The 27,183-nt window shown below is 39.2% G+C and overlaps 1 protein-coding gene across 2 annotated transcripts; it reads right to left on the reverse strand.

The window, feature by feature from the left end:
- Positions 1 to 721: 721 nt before the first annotated feature.
- Positions 722 to 26,120, reverse strand: LOC149829329 (casein kinase 1-like protein HD16). 2 transcript variants are annotated; one of them, XM_090018043.1, is made up of 20 exons: positions 25,819 to 26,120; positions 25,642 to 25,703; positions 25,287 to 25,330; positions 25,018 to 25,078; positions 24,541 to 24,884; positions 22,900 to 23,025; positions 22,755 to 22,828; positions 22,578 to 22,647; positions 22,447 to 22,502; positions 22,296 to 22,367; positions 22,090 to 22,184; positions 21,380 to 21,446; positions 21,167 to 21,296; positions 20,847 to 21,065; positions 20,557 to 20,687; positions 12,280 to 12,454; positions 12,107 to 12,197; positions 2,706 to 2,863; positions 2,046 to 2,234; positions 722 to 1,156 (listed from the first exon to the last, which is right to left on the reverse strand). In XM_090018043.1, the coding sequence occupies exons 4-20, from the start codon at positions 25,061 to 25,063 to the stop codon at positions 1,097 to 1,099; spliced, it is 2,103 nt and encodes a 700-aa protein (XP_089874169.1). In that variant the 5' UTR covers positions 25,064 to 25,078; positions 25,287 to 25,330; positions 25,642 to 25,703; positions 25,819 to 26,120; the 3' UTR covers positions 722 to 1,096. The 2 variants fall into 2 exon arrangements, with proteins under 2 accessions (XP_089874169.1, XP_089874168.1); XM_090018042.1 differs by having other exon boundaries at positions 24,541 to 25,078; positions 25,819 to 26,092.
- Between the last annotated feature and the right edge of the window lie 1,063 nt (positions 26,121 to 27,183).

Below are 27,183 nucleotides of genomic sequence, written 5' to 3' on the forward strand. Positions count from 1 at the left end.
GTACAAGCATGGGATTAGGCCAATATAAATATAATGATGAATGAGAAAGAAAAGAGTACAAGGATATATTTGGCATTTCAAAATATGTAACTTAGGTCAACTAGCTGAAGTTAGTGATAGGTTAGACCAGGTCCTTATTTGGCTGGGCAATTGTCACTAGAAAAACATAGGTCTATATCAGGAATTTCAGGAAGGGTGGTTCTTGACATGGAATTTCAGGTGAAAGACAAGTCTATATCATGAAAATCGCCCTCATATTAAATGTACATCCGTTCAGTGTTCACGTGGCATAGCAGATTTGCAACGATAAGAACATGAAAAACTAGTATGATTAATGTAGAGAGAATTATTTACCCAAAAAACAATTCCATATTACCACTTGATAAATGTTTGAAATAGCAGCTATTGGTCTATGAATTTCTCACGATATTCCCAATCTGTTTATTTTTCACGAGTTTTATCAGAAACATGTTGGCAAAGTACACATCTAGAAATCTAGAAAATAAAGAATAATTAAAAAATTCGAAATATAAAATAAATGTTTTACCAAGGCAAAATAGTGCCTTTTTACTCTTCGAGAGCTATTTCCAATAAGCCAGACCGACAAACTTAACAGCGATCAGAAAGTTTCAGATATTAATCAACTTACATAATTAGCATAAATTGAACTAATGATCTTGGAAGGACATTATTTTAAGTATAAAAGCTTTACAAATGAACCTGATAGAAAGATTTCTTATTTCATTAATACTTCCAAAATTTTCACATATGTATGCAAATTGTAATTGCTATTTATGATGATTAATGGCTTGATTCTGCAAAGATTGGACCAACGTCCATTTTGTGCATGCCTGCCTTGAGACTGCGGAGTACAACAGAAGCATTATTTTCATTGCTTCATCCAAGGCAAAATCAAGCCACTTTCATAGCTTTAGACTCCCTACATGGGAATCACATTGTTGTCTAGCAAATATTTTACACTTACATCTCTCTCTCTCTCTCTTTCTCTCTCTCTCTCTCTCTCTCTTACATATATATAACAAGAGAACACCGAACAATTTTGTTAAAGATCGCCACTGAATAACCTCATCAAGCATCAAGTCATACTTCTCCCATAGCATATCGATGAAATGTAAAGATTTTTTGACCATTTATCCTGGGAGAAACAGAAGAAATTACACGTATCAGCATCAAATAAGAGAGAACAAAAGCATGTAACATGAGTGCGCATGTATGCACGCACAGACCTGTGTGTATCCACTGGAACATTTGGTTGAAAGATGGACGCACAACAGGAAATCTGTGGAAATTGCAATTCGCTCCCCCTCATATCCTCACTCCTTTTCCACTAAAAGAAACGTTGAGATATGCAGGGTTTTCTTTAGGGACGATGCCATCATGTCTGTCATTTGGTGTTCAGGAACCAATGGAACTTGCTCCTTTTTCTTTTTCATATTTACATGCAGTGCACATGCGCATGTACGCACGCACAGACCTGTGTGTATCCACTGGAACATTTGGTTGAAAGATGGACGCACAACAGGAAATCTGTGGAAATTGCAATTCGCCCCCCCCCCCCCTCATATCCTCACTCCTTTTCCACTAAAAGCAACGTTGAGATATGCAGGGTTTTCTTTAGGGACGATGCCATCATGTCTGTCATTTGGTGTTCAGGAACCAATGGAACTTTCTCCTTTTTCTTTTTCATATTTACATGATGAAAAGATGGCAGTGAATTTGAAAATTGCATTGTATATATATATATATATATATATATATATATACAATTTATTCAGTCATACCTTCACTGTCTTTTGAATACATGAGACTTTCCTAACAATGCACCTAATAAAGGATTTATTTTTTGTTTCAGCTTTTCTTTTATGGTTCTACTGTAATATACCCACTTATAGCTAATTTATCCAAAGAATCAATTAATTAAAAAAAATTACAAAATCTTCGAGATTCATTCGCCATCTTTTTTTCTTTTATCCCTGAAACAAATCCGGAACAATCTTATGTTGGAGAGTGTTGAGAATTTGTACCTTAACATGAGTACTAGGAAATGCAGATGTTCGGAGAGTTTCTTGTGTTTCATCTGATAATCTACGCCTTGGTATGCTTAATATGAAGGCCGTTTGTTCAGATGTGGCAGCAGTAGAGGTTATCCGATATCCATTCTTCCACCGCCTGTGAATTCCTTCACTTGGATAAAGGAAATCAAGCTCAACAACCTGTATGACAATAACAATCTTATAAGAGACCACAGGAATTTGTGAAACAGAAAAGCAGCAGAGTTCGAGGCAGAATCAATAATGAATACATAACAGTTCAATATTGACTTTCTTCTAACTGGTTTCAAGTTTTTCAGCGGAACCAGTACTTCACGTACGTTCTACTACTATGAGGAAGGGCACTTTCGTTTTTGCCATGTTTCGGTTATAATATAACTTCAATTCCAGGAGATACTTGATCAGTAAGAATAACTAATACTATAGGATCAGGTAGTTTAAACTTTAGCCTATCAAGTATGTTGTTAGCCAAACAGAAAGTTGGTTAATCATCTCCTCCACACACCCCCAGTTGAAGTCAAGCAAAGAGGAGAAATTAAGGACTTCAACCTCTGGTTCCAAATCTCTAATCATTCTCGAATGCATGATACAAGCAACTCCCATGAAAGATAAAATACAAAAAGGGAAAAATACCTGATCAGAAAACCCAGAATTTCGTGACATAACCACACACCATTTGCTGCAGGAGGTAGCCATGGATGTAACATGAAAGCCTTCTTTCCACTTCTTGCTGATCCATTTGAAAGGGAACATGTCACTCACTTTGTAGGACTGCTGGTTATAAGGGGTTCCTTCAACAACAGTCATAGCATAAACATAAGAAAAACATAATGTATTGTTATCATAACACTGTTAAATGACATAAGGCAAAGGTGTAAAGGACATCACACCAGATGCAAGACATTCATTTTAGTAATTGTTAATGTTGCAAAGAAAATTGATGGTATGCCTATCAACAGATGATCTTACTGTTAAGATTAATGTAATATAAATATATATATACATATATGTATATATTGTTTAATATATATATATAATATAATAATATATATTATATATATATTGTAAATATATCTTGACCAACTCCCAACGGCTAGAATTCTAGCCGTTGGGAGCTCGCTCCCATATGTGAGAAGTCTTCTTCTCTTTATTTCACTTCTTTCCTTCTCTATAAATATGGGTGGGTGGGTGCCTTTGTAGGGAGAGAGAGTAATGGGTAGTATTAGGGTTGTGTATTATTTTTTTTATTTTTGAGTGCATTGTATATATTGTTTAATATATATAATATAATAATATTATATATATATATTGTAAATATATCTTGACCAACTCCCAATGGCTAGAATTCTAGCCGTTGGGAGCTCTCTCCCATATGTGAGAAGTCTTCCTCTCTTTATTTCACTTCTTCTTTCCTTCTCTATAAATATGGGTGGGTGTGTGCCTTTGTAAGGAGAGAGAGTAATGGGTAGTATTAGGGTTGTGTATTATTTTTTTCTTTTTGAGTGCATTGTAGTGGGGCTTGAATGTAATTTTATTTTGTATTTCTTTTAATGTCCATTATGAATAAAATTATTTATTTACATTTTGATATGTGTTTTTTAATTCTTAAGTTTGTTGTTTAAATGTATAATGTTTTGAGTCTTGGAGATCATCATGGAGTACATTGGAATCTGCATCATTTCGTGACATAGTATCAAAGCAAGACATCGAGGTCTTAGAAAAGATTCGTATTAACAAATGAAATGGATTCAAAGATTTCACATTCCAGTATGTATCTTTAGGTTTTTGTTTTTTATATGTAGGGTAAGTTAAAAAAAAAGTTGTGTTAAAAATAAATATTTTTGTGAAGTATGTGAAAATTGTGGTGTTTTGATGTCTTAAATTATAGATATGCGTAGTGAAAAACTATATTTTGCATATGCTTTTACATACTCATTTCATTTGAATAAAAATAAATTTTTTTTATATATATCGTGCCTTATTGGAGTAGTAACCAATGTTCGCACTTGTGGAGGGGTGACAACCAATTTTCCTATAACGGTTGGGTTACATCAAGGATCTGCTTTAAGCCCTTTCCTATTTGCTATAGTGATGGATGAGCTTACGATATCAATTCAAGAAAATGTGCCGTGGTGTATGTTGTTTGCTGATGATATTGTTTTGATTGATGAGTCTAGAGCTGGGGTTAATGCTAAGTTAGAATTATGGAGACAAACATTGGAAGCAAGATGTTTTAAGTTGATTAAGAGTAAGACAGAATATATGGAATGTCGGTTTAGTAAGCAACGAAGTAGTGATGGGAGTGTAGTGAAGCTTGGTGAGCAAGAAATACCGGTGGATGATTGTTTCAAATATTTGGGATCTATCATTCAAAAGTATGGAGAAATTGATGGATATATAAATCATAGTATAAAGGTTGGGTGGATGAAATGGAAAAGTGCAACTGGAGTGTTGTGTGATCGTAGAATGCCATTGCGGTTGAAGGGAAATTTTATAGGACGACTATTAGGCCCGCTTTACTATATGGTATGGAATGTTGGGCTGCCAAGAGACATCATATTAAAAAAATGAGTGTAGCTGAGATGCGTATGCTTAGATGGATGTGTGGAAATACAATAAAAGATAAGATTCGAAACGAGGAAATACGTAAGAAGGTAGGCGTTGCACCCATTGAAAATAAGATGAGAGAGAATCGTTTACGGTAGTTTGGACATATTCGGCGAAAGCCTAATGATGCTCCAGTTAGAAGGATGGAGAAATGAAAAAATATATTAGTTAAAAGAGGTCGGGGTAGGCCTAGGAAGACTTGGATGGAGATGATAGGAAAGGATATGAATGTTTTGAACCTCACCGAGGACATGGCATTGGATAGAAATGATTAGAGGAGAAGGATTCATGTGGAAGACCCAGAATGATTTTCTTTTTTGGTTCATATCGCCGACCCCAATTGTTTTGGGATGAAGGCGTAATTGTTGTTGTTGTTGTTGTTGTATCGTGCCTTATTGTGCATCCTTTTGTGGGATTTGTGATTGTGTTATTTTAGAACACCTTTTTTTTGTTCTCTTTGTGGGTATTGTAAGTGTGTTCCTTGGAGAACACCTTTGTACTTATCCACCCAAGTTGAATAAGTGACTTCTTATAATATTATGTGTGGTAAAATACTAAAATTTATATTTCTTAACATATGCATGAACTATCTTTGAATTTTTTTAATATATTATGATGTGATTAAGCATAATCTTTTATCATGATCTATTTCTAATTAAGCCTTTTTTAATATGTTATTTCATATATATTTGAGCAATATTGCTATATTAAGTAAAGATTATTTTCGAATGACACGTGTTAGATTAAGATTTTCTTTTTGGTATATGCCTTAATTATTGAAAGGTATAAGCATGACTTGTTATTGTATAAAAAAATATGTTTATCTTTTGTAATTTCTCTTTTGCGTATTGATATTCTACATCATACTTATTGAAAATTGTTACATTATGAAAAAAATCTCTTATTTAGTGTGATCATATATATATGTGGATCTATATCGCTCTTTATGAATCTCCATTTGATTGTCTTCAATTGTTTTATAATAGACTTATAATTTAGTTCTAACTTTTTAGTCATATGTGTTCTTGTCTCTTTAATGAGATTTATTGATCGTTTGTACGTGATGTACTTAGTGCATTTGGTTCTCATTGGTGAATTTATGATCTTTTGAAGGATTTTCAAACTTCGTAATTCCATCACCTCTATGAAGAGTGCTTATACTGGGCATCACTCGTTATTTGCTTATTCAAGATTGTGAAAATTGTCACGAGAAATCTTGTATTGCATATAATTGCATCCATTTACATATTGTTGTGCATATGATTACACTAATTTTTATACAAGGTTTTTAGCTATGTCACACAGACTCGACGAAGGAGGTGCCGCACCCGAGTCGACACGCCCCGACACGGGTGCGACTTAGGACTCGGCCCAGACTCAGTCAATGCCGAGTCGAACTCGATCAACGAGTCCAGGCCGAGTCCGTCCACATTTTGGACTCGGTCAACTTTGACCGAGTCCAAAAATGTCCATTTCACTTTTAAATTACATTTTGGATCTGGGTCGGGTCAGGTCCGAACCCAACCCAAATCCAATTTTCTTTTGCAGCCGAACCCTAAAAGGGGTTTATCGACAGGGGGAGGGGCTTACCCTCTTGATTTTGCTTCTCCCCTTCAGCCCCTGCAACTTTCTCCTACACCTACGCCGACGATCCAGACTCCGGCGACGGTACGCACAGGCAGCCACCGTCTCCCCCTTCGTCAACAGGTATGTCGATCAACCCTCCCTGTGCTCGCAGCCTCCCTTGCACCCTCTGCTCGCAGAATAGGGGCTCGGCCCCTCTATGTGCCTCCTATTCACAGAGGAGGGGCTTGGCCACTCCTCGTTTCGCTTATGCCAGGCAGGCCCCTCCCCCCGTACCCTCTGCTCGCAAAAGAGGGGCTCGGCCCCTCCCTGTACGTCCGATTCATAGAGGAGGGGCTCAGCCCCTCCTCGTTTCCCTTTTATTGCAGGGGTAAGAAGTAGGAGTGGGGGAAGGAGGGGGCTCGGCTGACAGGCCGAGCCTTGCCACGCCGAACAACAGGGGAAACGAGAATGGGTCGAGCCCCTCCTCGTTTTCTTTTTGTTCGGCAGGGGTAAGAAGGAGGGGGGGAAGGAGGGGGCTCAGCTGACAAGCCGAGCCTTGCCACGCCGGACAGAAGGGAAACGAGGGGCCGAGCCCCTCTTCTGTGAATCGAAAGCAAAGGGAGGGGCTCAGCCCCTCTTCTGCGAGCAGAGGGTGCAGGGAGGGGGGATGGGTGGGGTCCTGCCGGCGTTTCCCCTACTGCCTTTGGTTTTTTGGCAAGGGCGAAGCCCCTGACACGGATAAGGTTCAGCAGGGGCTTGCCTTGCCCCTCTTTTTTTGTGTTAGATAGGGGGTAGCTCCTATTACTATTATTTTGAAATTTGAAGTGTTTATTAACTTTATTTTATTTACTTATTTTCTTTTCAGATTTCACTTTTCAGATATAATGGCGAGTTCTACTAGTAGTGTCAATACATTTGGTTCAAATTCTGACCCTGAATTAGAAGTTTCTCAACCACTTTGAAGGCTTGTGACAAAAGGGGTAAAAGCTAGTAATGGTGGTGGTGGGAATGTGCAGTTTCATTGTAATCTATGTAAGACTGTTTTCACAGGTTCTTATACGCGTGTGAAAGCACATCTTTTGCATATTCGTGGTCAAGGAATTAGGGCATGTTCTGGGGTTGACAAAGACATGCTAAAGCAATTAAAAAAAGAACAAGAGGAAGCTGAAAAGAAGAAAATTGCAGAGATGAGAAGCGATTCGATTAATTTGTCTTTTCCTACTGCTAGTGATATACAAGAAGAGCTTTTAAAGAAAAGAAAGATGGAAAGCAATAAAACAATACAAGCATCATTCAAAAACATGGCAAGAGCAGAAATTGATAAAAAGATTGGTCGATTCTTTTACTCAAGCTCAATTCCTTTTAATGTAGCTAGAAGTCCATACTAGAAAGATATGATTACATCTTTGGCTAATTGCAATTTGAGTGGTTATGTGCCTCCTAGTTCAGAAAAACTAAGAACAGTCATTCTTGCAGAGGAAAAAAATAGAATTGAAGACTTGTTAGAGACTCAAAAATTTGCATGGAAACGACATGGAGTGTCGATTGTTTCTGATGGGTAGACTGATATACAAAGGCGACCACTGATAAACTTCATTGCTTACTCACTTAATGGGTCAATCTTTTTGAAGACTGTTGATGCATCTGGAGAGTATAAAGATGCTGAATATTTAAAGAGATTATTTGTCGAAGTGATAAAAGAAGTGGGTGAAGAAAGTGTGGTGCAAATCATTACTGACAATGCTCCAGTTTGCAGGAATGAATTTGGCAAGTGAAGATACATATTCACATATTTTTTGGACTCCTTGTGCAACACACAGTTTAAATTTGGCATTTATGAGTATATGCAATCCATCAAAAGATGATGCACATGCACATGAAATGTGCTTATGGACTGAGGAAATAAAGCATGATGTTCGAAATATTAGAAATTTTGTTGTAAACCATCATCATGCCCTTTCTATATTTAATAGGCATTCTGATCTCAAATTACTGAAAGTTGCTGAAACTCGTTTTGCTTCTCTCATTGTTATAATAAAAAGAATTAAGCAACTCAAGAATGCATTGATGATGATGGTGGCTGATCAAGATTGAGATTTTTATCGTACTGAAGATGATGTCAAGGCTCAAGCTATCAAAAAATGCATCTGTGATGATTTTTGGTGGGATAAAATTACATATTTTGTTGAATTTACAGAGCCTATTTGGGAAATGTTGAGAGAAGTTGACAGAGATGTACCCATGCTTCATAGAATTTATGAAATGTGAGACAATATGATTGAAAAAATTCAAAGTATCATTTTTAAACATGAGAAGAAAGATATTGCATTTGATGATTCAGAATTTTACAATCATGTACATTCAGTTTTAGTGAGAAGATGGGATAAAAGCAATACACCATTGCATTGCATGGCACACTCTCTCAATCCAAAATACTACGCAAAAAAATGGTTGACAGCAGGTGTTGGTCGTGTTTCTCCAAATGAAGATCCTGAGATATCAAGAAATAGAATGATATATTTAGGAAGACTTTTTAATGATCCTCACATGTTTAAGGTTATAAATAGTGAGTTTGGCAAGTTTTCTACTGGGAGATTTGATTCTTTAGCAACACTTGTGGCAAGGGACGAGGAAGATCCCCTTAATTGGTGGGCAACATATGGATCAGAGACACCAAATCTGCAACGTCTTGCAATGAAGTTGTTATCCCAACCTGCTACATCATCTTGTTGTGAAGGAAATTGGAGTACATATGCTCAAATTCACAACAATAAAAGAAACAAACTCACTAGTAAAAGATGAGAGGATTTGGTTTATGTTCACTCAAATCTACGATTAATTTCTCGCCGCACCAAAGAAGAGTATAGGTACTTTTTTTTTGTATTCAAAGTTTGTATTTAAATATTTGCATTCAAAGTTTTAAGTTAGATACTAATATAGTCATTTTTTGATGCAGTTGTGGACCATCCAAGAATTGGGATGTAAATCCAGAAGATTTTGACTTGGAGGGAGAACATAATTTACATACTCTCAACATGGACTACCCCGATCCTGTTCTTCCCTCTAATTCAGACAATGAGGCAGATTTATGATAAGTTTTGTTGTTTATCACACTCACAAGCTTCTTTATGTGTTATATTTTGGTAAGTTTGTGTTGTTAAGAATTGCTTTTTTATTTTTGCTTTAAAATTTACAATCTTTATGTGTTAATTTATTGTTATATATATAATTATATATATTTAAAATATATATATTTATAATATATATATTTTAATATATATATATATATAGCCGAGTCCCCGTGTCCAAATTTTTTGGAATTTCGCCGCACCCGTGTCGCACCCGCACCCGCACCCGCACCCATGTGACATAGGTTTTTAGCTAACTTTTTTTGGATTTGATTTGAAACTTATCTTTTCAAATCAGATATTTAATATGAACTCACTTATTTGGAAATTGAATTATGTGAGTATGTATACCTTTTTATGTCATTTTTTATTTGTCCATCACAATTTTTTATATGATGCATAATCTATCTTGGCCTTGTTTGTATTCCAAGTTAGCCATTAAGGTGAGTTATGTGTGCACCTCAAATCATATTATCAATCTGCAATTATCAAAGTTTATATGTGTCATGTTGACACCAGTCTTAGATCTGATTGATAGTTGATTGGCCTCTGAATCCATATATGCTTTTGTTGATTCAAAAATGTTTGTTGGGGTGAGTTGTGTGCACCTCGTTTTATGTCAATTTAGATTGCCAATTTATGGTTTCGCTCTAATTGGCAGTTGTTTGATTTTTGGATCTGAGTGTAGTGTTTCACTCATTTGTTGTATGACCATTATTATTATAGATGCTTATAACTCTGTTTATCTGTGATAGCTATCTATTTTTGAAATCATGGTGTGTCGAAAGATTGTTAAAATTGATATTCTTATAGATGACATTAGCATGTTTTCATTACAAGCCTTCTTACCTCGGGTGTCTTCTTATTTTATGCTTTTTATCTAAGTGTCATTGTATGTAGACAAGAGATGTTTGTTTACACCTTCGTGTGTGTTTTTAGCCTTTCGTTGGCATTAAGATTATACTCTTGATTTAGTCGCTGATACACTTAATTTTTTAGTATCATTATATGTAGACAAGAGGTATTTATTCACACGTATGTTTTTAGCCCATTGTTGACATTATACTTTTGATCTAGTCGTTGATACACTTGATTTTTTAGTGTCCTTATATGTAGACAAGAGATGTTTATTCATACCTTTGTGTGTGATTTTAGCCCTTCATTGGCATTATGCTTTTGTTCTAGTCGCTAATACACTTGTTTTTAAGTATCATTATATGTAGACAAGAAATGTTTATACAGACTTTTGTGTGTATCCTTGACCCTTTAGTAGCATGATGTTTATGCTCTTGTTCTAGTAATTGATACACTTGATGTTTGAGGTTTGGAGGCTTAGGAGGTGATTGTTTGTGGTGGTCAAACTAGTGTTTTAATTTGCAAAATTCATTCATTATGATAAGTGAGATTTTTTAAAAATTTCTTCATAATTTTTCCTAAACTCATTTGCTCTTTTATGAAAAATGCTTGTTGAAATATTTTCATGCATTATGCTTTAGTTGCATGAGTTACCCATGATTGATTGTCTTGCATAATTTATATAAGTTTATGCTTTTTTCAAGCATATATTCATTAATATATATTTTTTACTTGTTTCTCTTTGTGTTGTCCACTCTTGGACTTATATGTGCTTTTGCACTTTGTTTTTGTAATTCTGCATATTTTACATGCTTTTCTAAGCATTTCATTAGTGAAATCTCATATGTGTATGCCCATAGTGGCTCTTGAGTACATTTAATTGCTCTTGAGTGCTTGAGCACTTCTATTGTTTTTGTGAATTTTCGTTGGGATTCCTTTTTTTTTGCTTATTTTCAACTGTTCTTGAAATGTTGTTTATTGATTATTGATCCATTGATCCATGCCTATTTATATCTTTTGTTGTGTAAAGATGATGTGTTATTGAGTTATTCCTTTGTAATATTAATAATAATGAAAATCTATGATTGTTATACATTAATAATTTTTTTGTGATAAATATATATGTGCATGATTTTCATAGTTTGTCGAGTTTGTCAATGGCTATCATGTTTATACTTAATGACTGTTCAAATTTTTTTAAATGATTAGGATTGAGCACCCCTTGAAGAGGCGCCAAACGGAAGAACTTGATGAAGTCTATGAAGACATCTTGTGTAATGGGGTTCCTTCTTTTATAATTTCAAACTTAACACTGTAAGTTTGAAGAGAGTGTTAAGATGAATGTAATATAAGTATATATAATATATATATATGGGAGTCAAGTCAAACTAGCTTTGACTAACTCTCAACGGCTAAATCTCTAGCCGTTGGGAGCTAGTCAAACTAGCCCAACGGCTAGAATTCTAGCCATTGGGAGCTCTCTCCCATACGTGAGAAGTTTTCCTCTATTTATTTCACTTCTTCTCTCCTCTATAAAATTGGGTGGGTGCATGCCTTTGTAAAGAGAGAGCGAATTAGTATTAGGGTTGTGTATTATTATTTTCACTTTGAGTGCATTGTAGTGAGGCTTGAATGTAATTTTATTTTGTATTTCTTTTAATGTCCATTATGAATAAAATTATTTATTTACATTTTGATACGTGTCTTTTAATTCTTAAGTTTGTTGTTTAAATGTATAATGTTTTGAATCTTGGAGATCACCATGGAGTGACTTGGAATCCACACCATTTCTTGACACTTACTATATCTATCATAAGGATGAAAAAGAAATATCAAAAGAGAATAAACTTCAAAAACATCTAAAGATTAAAGACAGACCCTTGGACATCACCACCAATGAACTCCCATTCACTGCACCAGCTAAGGCACTGATATAATAGTTTTTTTCCCATTGTTCCATTATCCATTCCTGTGGAGAACACAGGTAAACTTCGGTTGGGAAGTCATTACAATGAAAACAGCATGATAACTTCAATATCCAATGAACAAACCTTGTGCAAGAAGAATGATGAAATTTCATAAACCTGGGCACTGAACCCAGTTCCTGGGTCCATGATAAGAGCCCACAGATTTGCACAGGATGCAACTGAGTTGATGAACAAACCATCTTCATTACCTTTGTGCACATGTTGAAGCAGTCTTGAATCTACAACATTGAAATGATATCTGCAGGTGGTAAACATAAAAAGTTACTACAAGTTCATATACACACATAGCTTGATCTCTTTGGTGCTTTGATGTATAAAAACAAAATTTACCACAAATGGCAGATGGATCCCCTACTGCCACATACAGTAAGAACTCCCAAGAAAACAAAAAAGAGCTAAAGGGAAAGGGTAAAAAGAAAAAATGAACTCCTGACAATTCTGTAAAACATGATGATTTTGACAATATTGAAAACTGGCAGCTGTCGGTTGAAACATGACATGACAATACTGATGATTCACTAATCCCCTACTGGATGCGTGATGCAGAGCAGGCACCACGTGACCCTGGCCCGGCCAGGGAACCCGACCCACCACAAGTAACGGACGATTGGATCCCACAGCAGGATCCGATCACAGGTGAGGTGACCCGATGCAGGAAGGTAATGCGCACCTACTCCAGAAGAGGGAAAGCCCAGCTCGCCGCCGATCCAGTTCCAAGTTGAAGCTGTCTCAGGTCCGGACCCGAGACCCGGATCCAGTGATCCTCTTTAAAAGCCCTGTCTAGGGTTGCGTGAAGGCACTTTTGAAGAATACGGCAGCCCTTCTTTTCGTTTCAGCATTTATTCTTTCTTTTCCGGTCGTTCTTTTCATTTGCTTATTACTGTTCAGAGTTTGACTTTTATTCTTCATTATATTCAGCATATTGTTCATTTGACATTTGATTGAATTAAAATCAAGCCTCACCCTCGTGGTGGGCATTGCTATTCCATTTGTTCTGTGCACGACTGTGTGGATCGTGCCTTTCACAGCTACCATCAAGAACTCGTGAAGGCTGCATCAAAGAGTCGTGCCTTCATTGCCATCAGCAAGAACACGTGAAGGCTGCATCAAAGTGGCATCAAAGTGGTATCGGCCCTCGCTTCAAGACACCTTCATCAGCGTGATGTCTCTTGAAGCGAGGGCCGATCCGGTACGAGGCGAAGAACGTGAGGAGGCTGGCAGCGAAGATCCAACGCTGCGCATGATGGACGTATTGACAAAAATCCAGGAGAACCTGTTGCGCATGAGTAAAGATGTCGCCGGCTTGTCGAAGCGGCTAGATGGATTTGATGGTCGTCTGACAACCCTTGAATCACACAGGGAACAGTGCGCAGCACCAGGCGCAGATCTGGGTAACGGCACGACCGCAAGCTTGAGCCCCAATTTTTCATAACCCTGTTAGCCGACGCAATCCCAGCATGGTTGTGTCGCTGCCTTCCCGCCGGCCCCAATACCCACCTCTGATCCGGGTACTCTCCAGCTGCACCAGGGAGTCCCAACAAGCAACACCCCCCATGCGGGGGTACCACACCCCCAAGCAGCGAACCCCTGTGACTGCGTCACAGGTCGGGCCGGTCCTGCAGGGCCCTAGCGTCGCGTTGGGTTCACCTGCAGGTTTGGGTTCGTGGCAGCACAACCCTGCGATCACGTCACAGGTTGGCCCGAGCCAGCGGGACCCCGCGTTACGCTGGGTCCCCCTGCAGGCCAAGGCTCGTGGCATCCGACTGTACCTCAGGTCGAGTCTGGACGACATGGCCCCAACGTCACGCTAGATCCCCCTTCAGGCCCAGTTCTGTCGGCCCGACTCGGGAGGGACACTTTATACCCTCTTGACCCAGGGCGTGGAGGCCTTGTGACAATGTACCCATGCACTGGAGCAAGAGGGCCCCTTTGGATTGGGTCGAACCCAAGGGAGGCCGGTCCAGTACTATCCTCAACAGGACAGAGACCCGGTTCGCAGGGACCATCCGTTGGGTCTCAAGGAACGGGTCTGGGTCTCGAACCCCTTCACCCGACCTACCCAATTGGGCCCGGTTCGCGGGTTACCCCGAACCAGGTCCAACCTGTTATTTTTGAACCCCAAAATGGATCCCTTGCCGACCCAAATCCATATCGGACCCGAACGGAGCTCCAGTTTGATTTTGAGCAGGGTCAAAACGAGGCCATTAATCCTATGGATTGTGGATCAAGTTCGAACTGAGCCTTTTATTCCCACAACTCAATCCACGATCCAGCCTACCCAAATCTGGGTTCGACGGATAGTCTAGGACTTGACCCGATCCAGATCCAATCGGGTGAACCATCCCAATACTACCCAAACCAGACCCAAAACCCACACATGAATCAACCCCTTAACCCAAACCCGAACCAACCCATCAACTCAACCCTGATCCAGAATCTAATACCGTATCCGACCCAACACTAGTATACTAACCCAAACCCATATTATACCATTCCTACCCACCTAGAACCCAAGACCCACCAGACCCATCCACCTTACCTTGGACCTCTTGTCATCCTGGTGCCCCAACGCCGACTGCAGATGGCTCCCGCCCACGAGCAAGCCAGACCGAAGCAGAATCAGCAGGGACCGACACGACCTGAGCGTCGACCACCCATCGGTAGAGTTCGTCAGCACCAGCATCTAGGCGAGCAGTACCGCACAGAGGGCGATGAAGCAGTATGGGACGGCGACGCTTTCTGGAACGAGTATCCCGCAAGAATGGTGGAGACTCGTCAACAGAGAGCACCAGAGCACCCCTCCACTTACGGGGTGAAACTGGACCTTCCGGAGTTCATAGGACGGTTCGATGCGGAGCAATTCTTCGATTGGTCTTATGTCGTGCAGTTTTTCTTCGACTATCACACTGTCGTGTCTCTCTAGCGTCTACTAGACTGAGAGGCCTTGCATAAACATGGTAGGTTGAGCTACAGAGGTCGAGAGAGCGACAAGGGCTAGATCGCGTACAGTCGTGGGAGGAGATGCAAAGATTGATGCAGTCAAAATTCGTGCCTTCAGATCACGCCGAGAGAGCCTACAAGGAGTACCTGACCCTGCGTCAAGGCACCCGAACTGTGGCAGAGTACACTGCTGAGTTCCATCGTCTTTCCCTACGTGTGCAGATCGAGAAAACCGCCCGACAGCAGGTCACGAGGTATGTTTCTGGTCTCCGTCCTGCTATTTCTGATGATTTTAGTTGTATCACAGTTGAGACGTTAGATCAGGCAAACAGTTATGCCATAAACGTCGAAGAAAAGTTGAAAAGGAAGCAATAATATATAGGAGCTCCCGTAGCGAATAGTCCAGTCGACCTAAGTCGAGTTTCCCGACTACGGGAGCAAGCTCTCCTAAGAAGGAGGACTCAAAGCCTAGAGCAGACCTTAGCAATCCTGACCAGTCGGGACCCGCATACAATAACCGATCCAAGGTCAAACCTAGTGAGTCGACCATTCGTTGTTTTAGGTGTCAGGAGTTAGGGCATGTAGAGTCTAAATGTCCTACTATGAGCAAGAACACCCATCTGGTCGAGGGTATTGTGGAGTCCGCATCTGAAAGTGAGAGTGAGTCATTGGTTGAGGACGAGGATAAGAGGGAAGTCGTAGAGTTCGACAACAACGTAGAGAATTTATTGTCCATCCGTCATGTTTTGACTGCACCCCGTGAGTCGACCCCTGCAAAATGGTTGTGGAACAACATTTTTAGAACCCGGTGCAACTGTGAGGGTCATGCATGTGATGTTATTATCGACATTGGTGCATGTGAGAATATGGTGTCCGAGAGTGTCGTATCTACCTTGAACCTGAAAATCGAAAAGTTGTCCCAACCATACAAGATGGTGTGGTTCAAGAAGGGAAACGAGGTCCCTATCACCCAACGATGTTTAGTCCATTTTTTCATGAAAAAACACTACCACGATGAGGTGTGGTGTGATGTAGTCCCTATGCACACGTGCCACATCCTTTTGGGACGTCCCTGGCAGTTTGATTACAAGACAACTCACGATGGCCGCAATAACACATACTCTTTTATCTTTAAGGGCCATAAAATAGTCCTTCTCCCTATCAAGGAGACTGGTTTCCCTACTGTGGATAAGCCTGAGCGAGTCCCCAGGTTCGCGGGCCTCTCTTACCGATCTTTCTTGAACCATTGTCAGGAAGATGGCTATTGTTATGCCCTGGTGGCTAAGCCGTTGATGAGTACGTCTTTGTCCGTTCCCGCGGACGTTGCCCTTCTTATTGAGGAGTTTCGCGACATTATGCCAGATGACCTGCCTAATGGGTTGTTGTCGATGAGGGTGGTCCAGCACACCATTGATTTTATTCTCCCATCGAGTCTTCCTAACCTCCCCGCATATCGCATGAACCCATGCGAGCATGCCGAGTTGTTGAGGCAGGTTCAGGAGTTACTGCAAAAGGGCTTTATTCACGAGAGTGTTAGCCCTTGCGCAGTACCCGCCCTGCTCACTCCTAAGAAAGATGGGTCCATGCGCATGTGTGTTGATAGTCGTGCGATCAATCACATCACAGTCAAATACCGTTTTCCCATCCCTCATTTGGACGATATGTTTGATATGTTGTCTGGTGCCTCCATTTTCTCCAAAATAGATTTAAAAAACAGGTATCACCAAATTCGTATCCGGGAGGGGATGAGTGAAAGACGGCATTCAAGACACGTGATGGGTTGTATGAGTGGTTAGTCATGCCATTTGGGTTAATCTAATGCCCCAAGTACTTTCATGAATATGATGACCCAAGTGTTGCGTTCCTGTATAGGAAAGTTTGTTGTGTATTTTGATGATATTTTAATTTATAGCTCGTCCTTGTCTGATCATTTGGGTCACCTGCGTCAGGTCCTACAAATCTTAAGGAATGAAAAGTTGTACGTCAATACCAAAAAGTGTGAATTTATGACGTCTAGTGTCATGTTCTTAGGTTTTATTGTGTCTTCATATGGAGTTAAGGCAGATCCTACGAAAGTCCGTGCGATCGTAGATTGGCCTACCCCAAAGACTATTAGAGAGATCCGTAGTTTCCACGGGTTAGCCACTTTCTACCGTCATTTTGTGCGAAATTTCAGTACCCTCATGGCCCCTATCACATAATGCCTAAAGGGTACTAGTTTTCATTGGACTCCTGCCGCGGGAAAAGCCTTTGCGATCATCAAAGAAATAATGACTAATGCCCCTATCTTAGCCCTTCCTGATTTCAGTGCAGTATTTGAGGATGAGTGTGATGCCTCTAAAGTGGGAATTGACGCCATCTTGAGTCAGAACCGCGGACCTGTTGCTTTCTTTAGTGAGAAGCTAACTCAAGCCAGGTGTTAGTATTTCACTTATGACGTTGAGTTTTATGCCGTTGTACAAGCCCTTCATTATTGGAGGCATTATCTCATTTATAAGGAATTTGTCTTGTACACGGATCATGAGGCATTGAAGGACCTGAATAGTCAAAAGAAACTAAGTGCTCGTCATGCCAAGTGGGTCAGCTTCTTGCAAGAGTACACATTTACGATTCGCCACCAGTCTGGTACTCTGAACAAGGTGGTTGGCGCTCTTAGTAGGAAGAACAACCTTCTGATGACTATGTCAGTGCAGGTCATTGGGTTCGAGCAGTGCAAGGAGTTGTACCCGACGGACCCTGATTTCCAGCAAGCCTGGGAAAGGTGTATCTCCTCAGATCACACTGTCGCCCACCGTTTTAGTATTCATAATGGTTACCTCTTTCGTGGGAACAAGTTATGTGTGTCTGATTTCTCTCTTAGGCTTCAGTTGATTTCCGAATTACATGAGGGAGGGTTAGCTGGGCATTTTGGACATGATAAGATCTTCACTCTGTTAGATGAATGATACTTTTGGCCCAAAATGCGCAAAGATGTTGTCAAGTTCGTTCAAGGTTGTCATGTGTGTCAAGTGTCAAAGGGTCATCGTCAGAATAGTGATTTGTATACTCTGTTACCCATCCCTGAGCGACAGTGGGAGCACGTGTCCAAAGATTTTATCGTGGGTCTTCCTAGACCCCACATCGTTTTGATTCAATTTTAGTCGTTGTTGACCGGTTCTCCAAAATGACTATTTTTGTCTCGTGTAAGCGAATCATCGACGCCTCATTAGTAGCTTTTTATTACTTCAAGGACGTCACCCGCTTCCATGGTTTACCCCATACGATTACCTTTGATCGTGACACGCGTTTTATGAACCATTTTTGGAAATCGTTATGGGTCTTATTGAAGACCAAGCTTCAGTTCAATAGTGCATACCACCCCCAAACTGAAGTTGTGAACCGCACCTTAGGAAACTTGTTACGGAGTCTAGTAGAGGAAAATGTCAAAACTTGGGACCTAGTCTTACCTCAATCCGAGTTTGCATATAACAGGTCCACAGGCAAGTCTCCTTTTCAAGTGGTTTATGGTCGGTCACCCACTCATGTCGTAGATCTAACTCCAGTGACTAGTCTCCCTGACCCAACCCCAGACGTCTTGATGTCGTTGAGTATATGCGTGATATACATAGGCAGGTCCGAGCCAAACTCGTTGAGAGTTACGAAGCGTACATAGCTTTCGTTGACCAAGGTCGTCGCGACATCCAGTTTCAAGTTCGTCAGTTAGTTTGGGTTTACCTACGTCCTGAATGTTTCCCCGTGGGTATGTATAGTAAATTGAGCCCTAAGAAATATGACTCATTCAAGGTTCTTCGGCGATTGGGTCTGAATGCCTACCTCCTAGAACTGCCCGACGATTAAAACATTTCTTCGATTTTCAATGTGTCTGATCTATATGCTTACTGTTTGGACAAGTCGTCAGAGCCGACTTCTTCCCAACCAGGGGAGAATGATGCAGAGCAAGCTACCACGTAACCCTGGCCCGGCCAGGGAACCCGACCCACCACAAGAAAAGGACGATCAGATCCCGCAGCAGGATCCGATCACAGGTGAGGTGACCCGATGTAGGAAGGTAATGCACACCTACTCCAGAAGAGGGAAAGCTCGGCTTGCCGCCAATCCAGTTCCAAGTTGAAGTTGTCTCGGGTCCGGGTCCGGACCCGAGACCCGGATCCAATGATCCTCTTTAAAAGCCCTGTCTAGGGTTGCGTGAAGGCACTTTTGAAGAATACGGCAGCCCTTCTTTTCGTTTCAGCATTTGTTCTTTCTTTTCCAATCGTTCTTTTCATTTGCTTATTAATGTTCAGAGTTTGTCTTTTATTCTTCATTATATTCAGCATATTGTTCATTTGACATTTGATTGAAATACAATCAAGCCTCACCATCGTGGTGGGCATTGCTATTCCATTTGTTCTGTGCACGACTGTGTGGGTCGTGCCTTTCACAGCTACCATCAAGAACTCGTGAAGGCTGCATCAAAGAGTCGTGCCTTCACCGCCATCAGCAAGAACACGTGAAGGCTGCATCAAAGTTGCATCAATGCGGTTGCCAACCTTAGGCTGGGCATTGTAGTGATCAAATCTAAATGTAATCTTGAAGGAAAAGTATCTAGTTTGAATGCCTCCTACAGGTGCAAATCAGGCTGGTATCTTAACACTTGTGTGGGTAATCTGACAAGAAATTTTGTTTCTTTACAAATTTTAAAATGACAACAAGATTTATTTGTTCAGTGTCAGAACTCACATTTAATGGATGTATCTATTCACTAATTAAGGAAGTAAAAAACTTCTATACGATGTTTTTTGATTTATAACAGATGTAGAAACAAAAAGAGATCTATCGCTACTTTTAAGGAAAATAACTAATGCTTACCAAAATTGATGAAATAAAGGATAAAAAAAGAAAGAAAAAATTTCTCAGCATATATGAATATCACCGATACTAAAAAGATCTGAGTAAAAGGAATAAGGACAAACACTTGTGGTTACTAAAAAAAATAGAAAGATAACAAACATAAGAGAAGAGGTTGGAAAATTGTTTTTGAAGAACCAAAGGGCAGGTGATGTAAGTATCCACTACATTCAGGCTTCACCTTGAGGCGTGATCGACTATAGCATGACATATTCTCAAGGGTTTCTTTGCCAAGAACAGCTTAAGGATTGAATTGCTCATAGTGAGACAAATGCCTAAGAATCACCCCAAGCGTCACCTTCAAATTAGAAGATTGTGTTCACTCTGGGTGATAAGCCATATGCCTCAAGGTGGCATTCTAGGCGATGTGTTCACTGAAGCCCAGTTATAAGGCAAATCAGGCAGCTTATTGAAAATAATTATGATAACTAAATACCATTTCAAAAAGAATAAAAAACATATGTATGATTATTAAATAACAGAATTATAGAATGATTCAAAAAGTTATTCTACCTTTGTTTCATGGGTCTTCGTGCATCGTAAACTGAAATCCACTGAGTTGCAGGGGTTCCCAACCTGACTTTTTTTCTAGGTTGATCTTCATCTTCCAGATTAACCTGCAATCTTCCCCGTTTTTTCCCAACCTAAAACATAAAAGACAGACCTGAGAATTAAAGAGCACACCAAGTAAAAAAAACACAAGAAAATAGACAGGACATAATCATAAAATTAAGCAAGGCACCAAAACATCTATAGCCAAGGTATCCTGGCCAGAATTACCAACACAAAAATCCTCAACCAACCTTCAAAGCTCCATCAATTCTGATGGGTCTCATCAATGTGCATGGTTCAATGAGACAATCAAATAGGCTAATGAGTTTAGCGTAATTTGGCTCTTCATCAAACTTCATACTAGTTACAATATCAAGAAACTGCTTAAATGGGAACGGGCAAAAACAACAAAGCATTTCTGTAGAAGTTGCCATCTTCTTTTTGCAGACAAGAAATGACTTGTTGTCTCCCTGCAGCAACATAATAAAATCATGATAAAACACCAGTATCTAAGCAAAAGAAAACCTCAATAACAAAAATAAAAAAATAAACTATCACCATAATGAAATACCTGATGCCCTTGCCAAGGCAGTCTTCCTTTCACAAGAAATATCAGAGTGTAGGCCAATGACTCCAGATCATCCCTTCTACTTCCTGTCCTGCCTAAATGTGCATGGACACTTGCATACCGAATTGTTCCTCTGAAAAAGCAGGAAAAAATCAGAAGCATGACATGCACAGAAGGCTAAAAGTAATCACGATGAAGATATTGCAGTTCCCAAACCTGAACACATCAGGCCTTTGATCGTAGTCAACATGATTACCAGTTGATGCATCCTTCCATCTAGATGCTGAAAAGAGCACAGATCATTTGCACTAGAAACATCAATGAGAGGGATTGGAATTTAACCATAATACAAAGAGTCAATCAGTCTGAAACTATTACACTTCCTTCCAGTTAAATATGGACCTAATCAATTGAAATGAAAACATCCCTTGCAATGTTTCTCGCTTTGAATGCATAGTGTGAACAAAAGTTGCCAAAGAGGGAAGTGGAAGTGAGAAATGAGGAGTTCATAAGTACATAGAAAGCAGGAAACGAGTTCATAAGTACTTAGAAAGCAGGAAACGAGAAGTTAATAGGAAACATTTGAGAAGTAAAAAACTTTTTTAAAAATTGCATAACATTTAAAGAAATTATAGAAAATATAGTCATCTAACGTTTATTCTTCAATCTAAAGATTCTAAACTATGGCAATGTTATTATAGGAATTTATAGGAATCACAACTTATTAATTACATAAAGTGAAAATTCAACTCTCATACTGAAAATATGTTGTCCTTGGATATGTGCCTCTTATAATAAGGGAACTGAGTTTCAGGAACGCTCAGATTCCAGCTTCTTAAGCGGCTTCATAGGAAGCAAGTTTCCCAACATAGAAGCTTCCGGTGACCATGGTGTGAACTAAGGTGAAACAATAAACCAAAACTTACCCAAACCAAGATCAATAAGATATAGTTTCTTCTCATTTGGAGTTCCAGGTTGACCAAGGAGAAAGTTCTCTGGTTTAACATCTCCATGCACAAAACTGAAACAATAATAGATACTTTTCAAGTCAGTGACAATGTCGTAAAGATTGAATACACCATATACCTAAAGATCATCATGGTTCAAGTGACAAAGTTTATAGAATCAATACCCTCTTAGATGAAGCTTCTCAAGAATTGATATTGACTCCACAGCAATGCAAGCAACCATATTTGCAGACATCCTGATTGAAGTAAGTGAATTTAGAAACAGAAAATAACAAACAAATAGCAGAAGGAAACAAAGAAGAGTATCCTCCGTACGCCTGGCCTACGTTGTTCCAAAGGTCCCATAGACTTGGCCCAAGCATGTCCATGACCTGAAAATTAATGTTTTGGCTTCATTAAGCAACCGTAAACAAGGCAAATCGTATCTATTGAAAACCAAAACTCACCATGATGTAATAGTCTCCGTGTCTGCCCTTATGATGAACCAAAGGCAGCCCATAGCAGCCATTGAGAGTGCTTGGAGATGACAAGCCAGACATTAAAAACATTAGAATTCCAAACCAAACAAATAATATGTTTCCTAATTCCAATTATATAGATGATATCAATTGCAGTATCCTTACTTGTAAACTTGCCACTCATAAGGAGGGCCAAAATTGCAACCTTTACTGCTGCGATGCTCAAATTTCAAGGCCACCTATCACATAAATAGGCAATATATTGTTATTTTTTATCTTCTTTACATAAATACAAGATATCAAACATTACCTCCACTGCATCAGGTCCAACATGATCTGAGCCACCATTTAGCCGCCTACCAACGTAGACCTGGCCAAAACCGCCTTTTCCTAGCTTCCTCTCTATCTTGTAAATAGGGGAGTTGCCAAGTTGAACCTGGATAGGAGAGAGAAGGAGAACAAGGTTCAAAGAGGTAAACAATAAAGATATGCTTCTTCTATCCATTAGCCAATTGCTAATGTAAAAGGAAAATATCAAAATCATGGATCGAAAATTATTATTATTAGATTGTCTAACAGATTTCAAATTAATTTGTACTGGGTTAACTCATGCCTTATATAGACATGGTAGTGCTCTTGGTCAAGAGCAAAAGCAGCCAGTATTTGTCATAGTCACCATTGGCATTCTCCTCAGAAATTGCTTCCCAGATAATTTGCCAATCTGTACTCTTGCTCTGTCGGAAGAAATACGGTATCTTATCAAGAGACAATATTCCCAAGATTTGTGTCATGATTGATGAAGAAATAAAGGAACTACCTGAAATATAGGAAGGTTCAAAACTGTATTTGTTACCTTCATAAAAGGAGGAGACGCCGGTTTGGAGTTTTGTCAAAAGACTCAAAACTAAAGTGTTTTACTGGTTAGGAAGTTTTTTTTTTTCAGATAATCCAAGGGAAACCCTTTCCACCCTCACCCAACTTCTGCCTTTTAACAATGGATGCCACCCGTTGGTTTCAAACTTGTGATGTCCCATCAACTTGGTGACATTCACAAGTCGCCCCTACCAGATGAGTGGAGCCCTTGTAGGCTGTCAGGAATGTATTTAATAAGGCCTTACCTTAACAATAAAAGGCCTCTTTAGCCAAATCTACAGCCAAAAAAGTAATAAATGTTTCAGATCTTCCTCATAATAAAAAACATGAAATGGAAAGTATTTTATTGGCACACAACTAGGTATATATACATGCTCATGCCCAAACAATTCCTCATACTTTGTACATACATATATTTGCACATGTGCACGTCAATTCATCCAATTCATCTACAACCATAAGGAATCCAAGGTTCATCATCAATGTATAGAAATGCAGGCTGGGATCAATCACTAATCCTATCCTATTCTAGATGGCTTTCTAAAAACCACCGAACCATGAATTCCAGAAACCATATAACCAGGTTTCAAACTTCTAACTGCCTCTGCACGGTTATTCATGTAATTGTTCAGTACTTGGAGAATGAATAAAATTGGTCTACAAAGACAAACTATACATCAACTTCATTACCATGAAAGGAATTCCAGTCAGAATAACAATTGTTCAACCATGGCTGAATCACATAAAAGGCCACAAAGAGACAGGAAAAGACAGAATTGGAAAATCTATCCAAGGTCCACAAAATAAAGCATCCACTTACACTTGACATATCAAAGAACACTGGAAATTAGAAGATATCTTCAAATATGATGGAAGAATAAAGTGCTCGCTGGTTCACATAAGCATCAGAATTGCTCCACTAGGATGTGACATATTACTTTTCACGCTTCCACGAACCAAATAAACTCAAACTCAAGCATTGTTTATGGAAAACTCATGGCATTACTGATCATACTAAACATGGATAATTCAAATACCAAGATTCAATGTGGCCGCATCAAAATTCAATGCAAGTTACCATTTCGGGAATCGGAGCTGTGCTCCCTTCTTCTTCAGTAGCCCCTGCCAATTTATCACCACTTGCTATCTCGATTGGCATGTCTTTATCAGCACCCTCTTGAAGAGCAGGAGCAGCCTGTTTGAAACCCAGGTCTGCTGCATCCCTTAGAGCAACAGGAGTGTAATCACAAGGCTGCTCCGGATCAATCTCTATCAATACGATTCCCCGACCTTTACCACCACGAGTGGGCCTACTGTTCAACATCTGCTGGTTCATGTCAGCCGCAGCATTGCAGAGCTTCCCCCTCCCTGCACCACCTCTGGCTGCTCTAGTCATCGGAACAGGTACTGCAGCATTAGGGCCTGTCAAATCAATAGGTGGAGAAGCTGCGTGAAGTTCATCCAACCTCCTTGATCTCAGTCGAGGTTGCCGGGCTCTAGTGCGGAGTTCTGGCATCCTTTCCCCATGCAATTCAAACTCACAATGATATCTCACCTCTCCTTCTCGCACCATCAATACTCTGATGTGCTAGGCACATCATGAAATCCTTCCCACACTGATCCATCAGTAAAAGAAGAAGACAATATTTCAGTATTTTTGTTAGTCTATCTCCAATGCTGCTATAAATTAAATAACTTATCCAATGCATACAGATGACCAATAAAATCTGAAGTAATTAATTTTACCCTATAATATTATCATTCTTGAAGGATTTTTTTATGCAATCATTTAGACTAAACCTATTAAGAACGATGATATTATACCTTGCAGCATGGATGATCATCATCAAATCACTCTTTTTTTTTACCTAACAAAGAAAACAATGAGAGTGAGATTTAAAAGAAAATCTAAAAAAAAAACTTCAATTTCTGAAACCACATAAAAAGAGAGGAAGAGAACCCGATAATCAAACAAATTTCACAAGTATTAAAAAAAAGGAACAATTCAATAAAAAAACATTCAGATCAACACTCAAGAAACAAACTCCATAAAATAACGACAATCAAACTTTAAAAAAAAAAGCTCAAAAACAGAATCCCCGAACAGAAATTCCATCAACTAAATAGAAAAGCAACCAAAGAGGAAGTGAATTCCTCAACAAGCCAGGGCACACACTACCAGAAACTATAAAAACCAGTCTTTTTGAGCCTCCAAGAACCAATCGATGATCGATCATCAACCTGTCACTCAAAATTCAAAGAAAAAACCAAAAAATATCCCCTTTATGGATGAACACGCAAACGAAAAACAAAAAGCAAAAAATCCTCAGGATATTGGAACGATCAGAACGCTCACCGTCTCACACATCCAGACGACGATCGGATTCATCAGGAGAGAGACGTTTTCCACCGACATGGATAAAGAGAGTCTTCTTTCCTCTTCTGATTGAGCAAGGTGGAGGAGAAGGATGATTTAGGTTGTAAAGAAAAATAATGTATAGATAATGAATAATAAAAAGCACAAATAAAGAGAAAATAGGTGAAAAGAGAAGAGAGCGTGGAGATGTAATCCTGAAGGAGAGAGAAGGGGTGTGTGCTGCAGCAGCAGGACTCGTTATGCGTTCTCTCTCTCTTGCATATGCACGGCAGCACGGCCCAGCATGCGAACGTAGGTGTACAATTACCATTGCATACAGTACTATTTTAGTTAATTACCAACCTAGCCTTCGACTTTTGAAAGATTTACTTTGACTAAAAATGAAACATTTTAGTCACCGTAAAAATGGCCAAAATATCATGAAATTTTCGAGGTATTGCAATACTCTCACCTATACAAAGCACGATATTTATGTTTATATCGGTTTATTATTATTATTACGTTAAAAACTAATTTTGTATTTTTATATTTCTAGTTTATTTATTTTTTGTTGATTTTTTTCCTACAAAAATGAAAAAAAACCCACAAAATTAACTTATCACGGTATCCGGCGACTGATAAATTGTTGTTTAAAATGTTTGTGGCTATGCATTTAGATATGGGATTAGGTATGAATACTATGAAATCGAGATCCAAAACATATATGTTAATGTTGAATCCAGTTAAATGACTTGTTTGCATGTAAAGAATGCAATTAGATTGGATTTGATCGGAATTGGAACATCCAATTCTGACCTTGACGTAAATTGTCAAGACCATTTTGGTCTGGACCTGAACTGGATGTGGATACACTGGATTGGATAAATGGTCAAAACCGGGTTGGATCCAGGCTGGATATCTCACATTCATTTTTTTCCCTAGTAATTTTGTAAGAACATTCAGAGTATTTTCATCACCAAATATTTTTATTGAAACGTATTTTCTAAGACACATGAGCTTAATATCTCCAGGTTATCTGTTTTCATTCCATACAATAAATATGGTTAAATGAGATGGCTGAATGGTTGGGTCACACTATCATAACTAACGGGTTTCGGGTTTGAGTTATCTTTCAATTTACCTACCAACAAAAAAAAGATAATAGATGGGTGAAACAACACCATCTAAGTAGAGATGCAAATGGGTTGGATTCAAAATGAAGGTTTTGCAATTTTTGGCTTTTTGTATCTGACCCGTTTGCATCCCCACATCCAAGTGCATATATAACCCTTACATTTATAAAATAAATAATTATTCAAATTTGCTTGATGTAAAAGCGTAGGTAAATATATAATTAGAAAAGTG

This window comes from Nuphar pumila, chromosome 9, assembly GCF_984573655.1.
Source record: "Nuphar pumila chromosome 9, dmNupPumi1.hap1.1, whole genome shotgun sequence".
In the NCBI taxonomy this organism is placed as follows: Eukaryota; Viridiplantae; Streptophyta; class Magnoliopsida; order Nymphaeales; family Nymphaeaceae; genus Nuphar; species Nuphar pumila.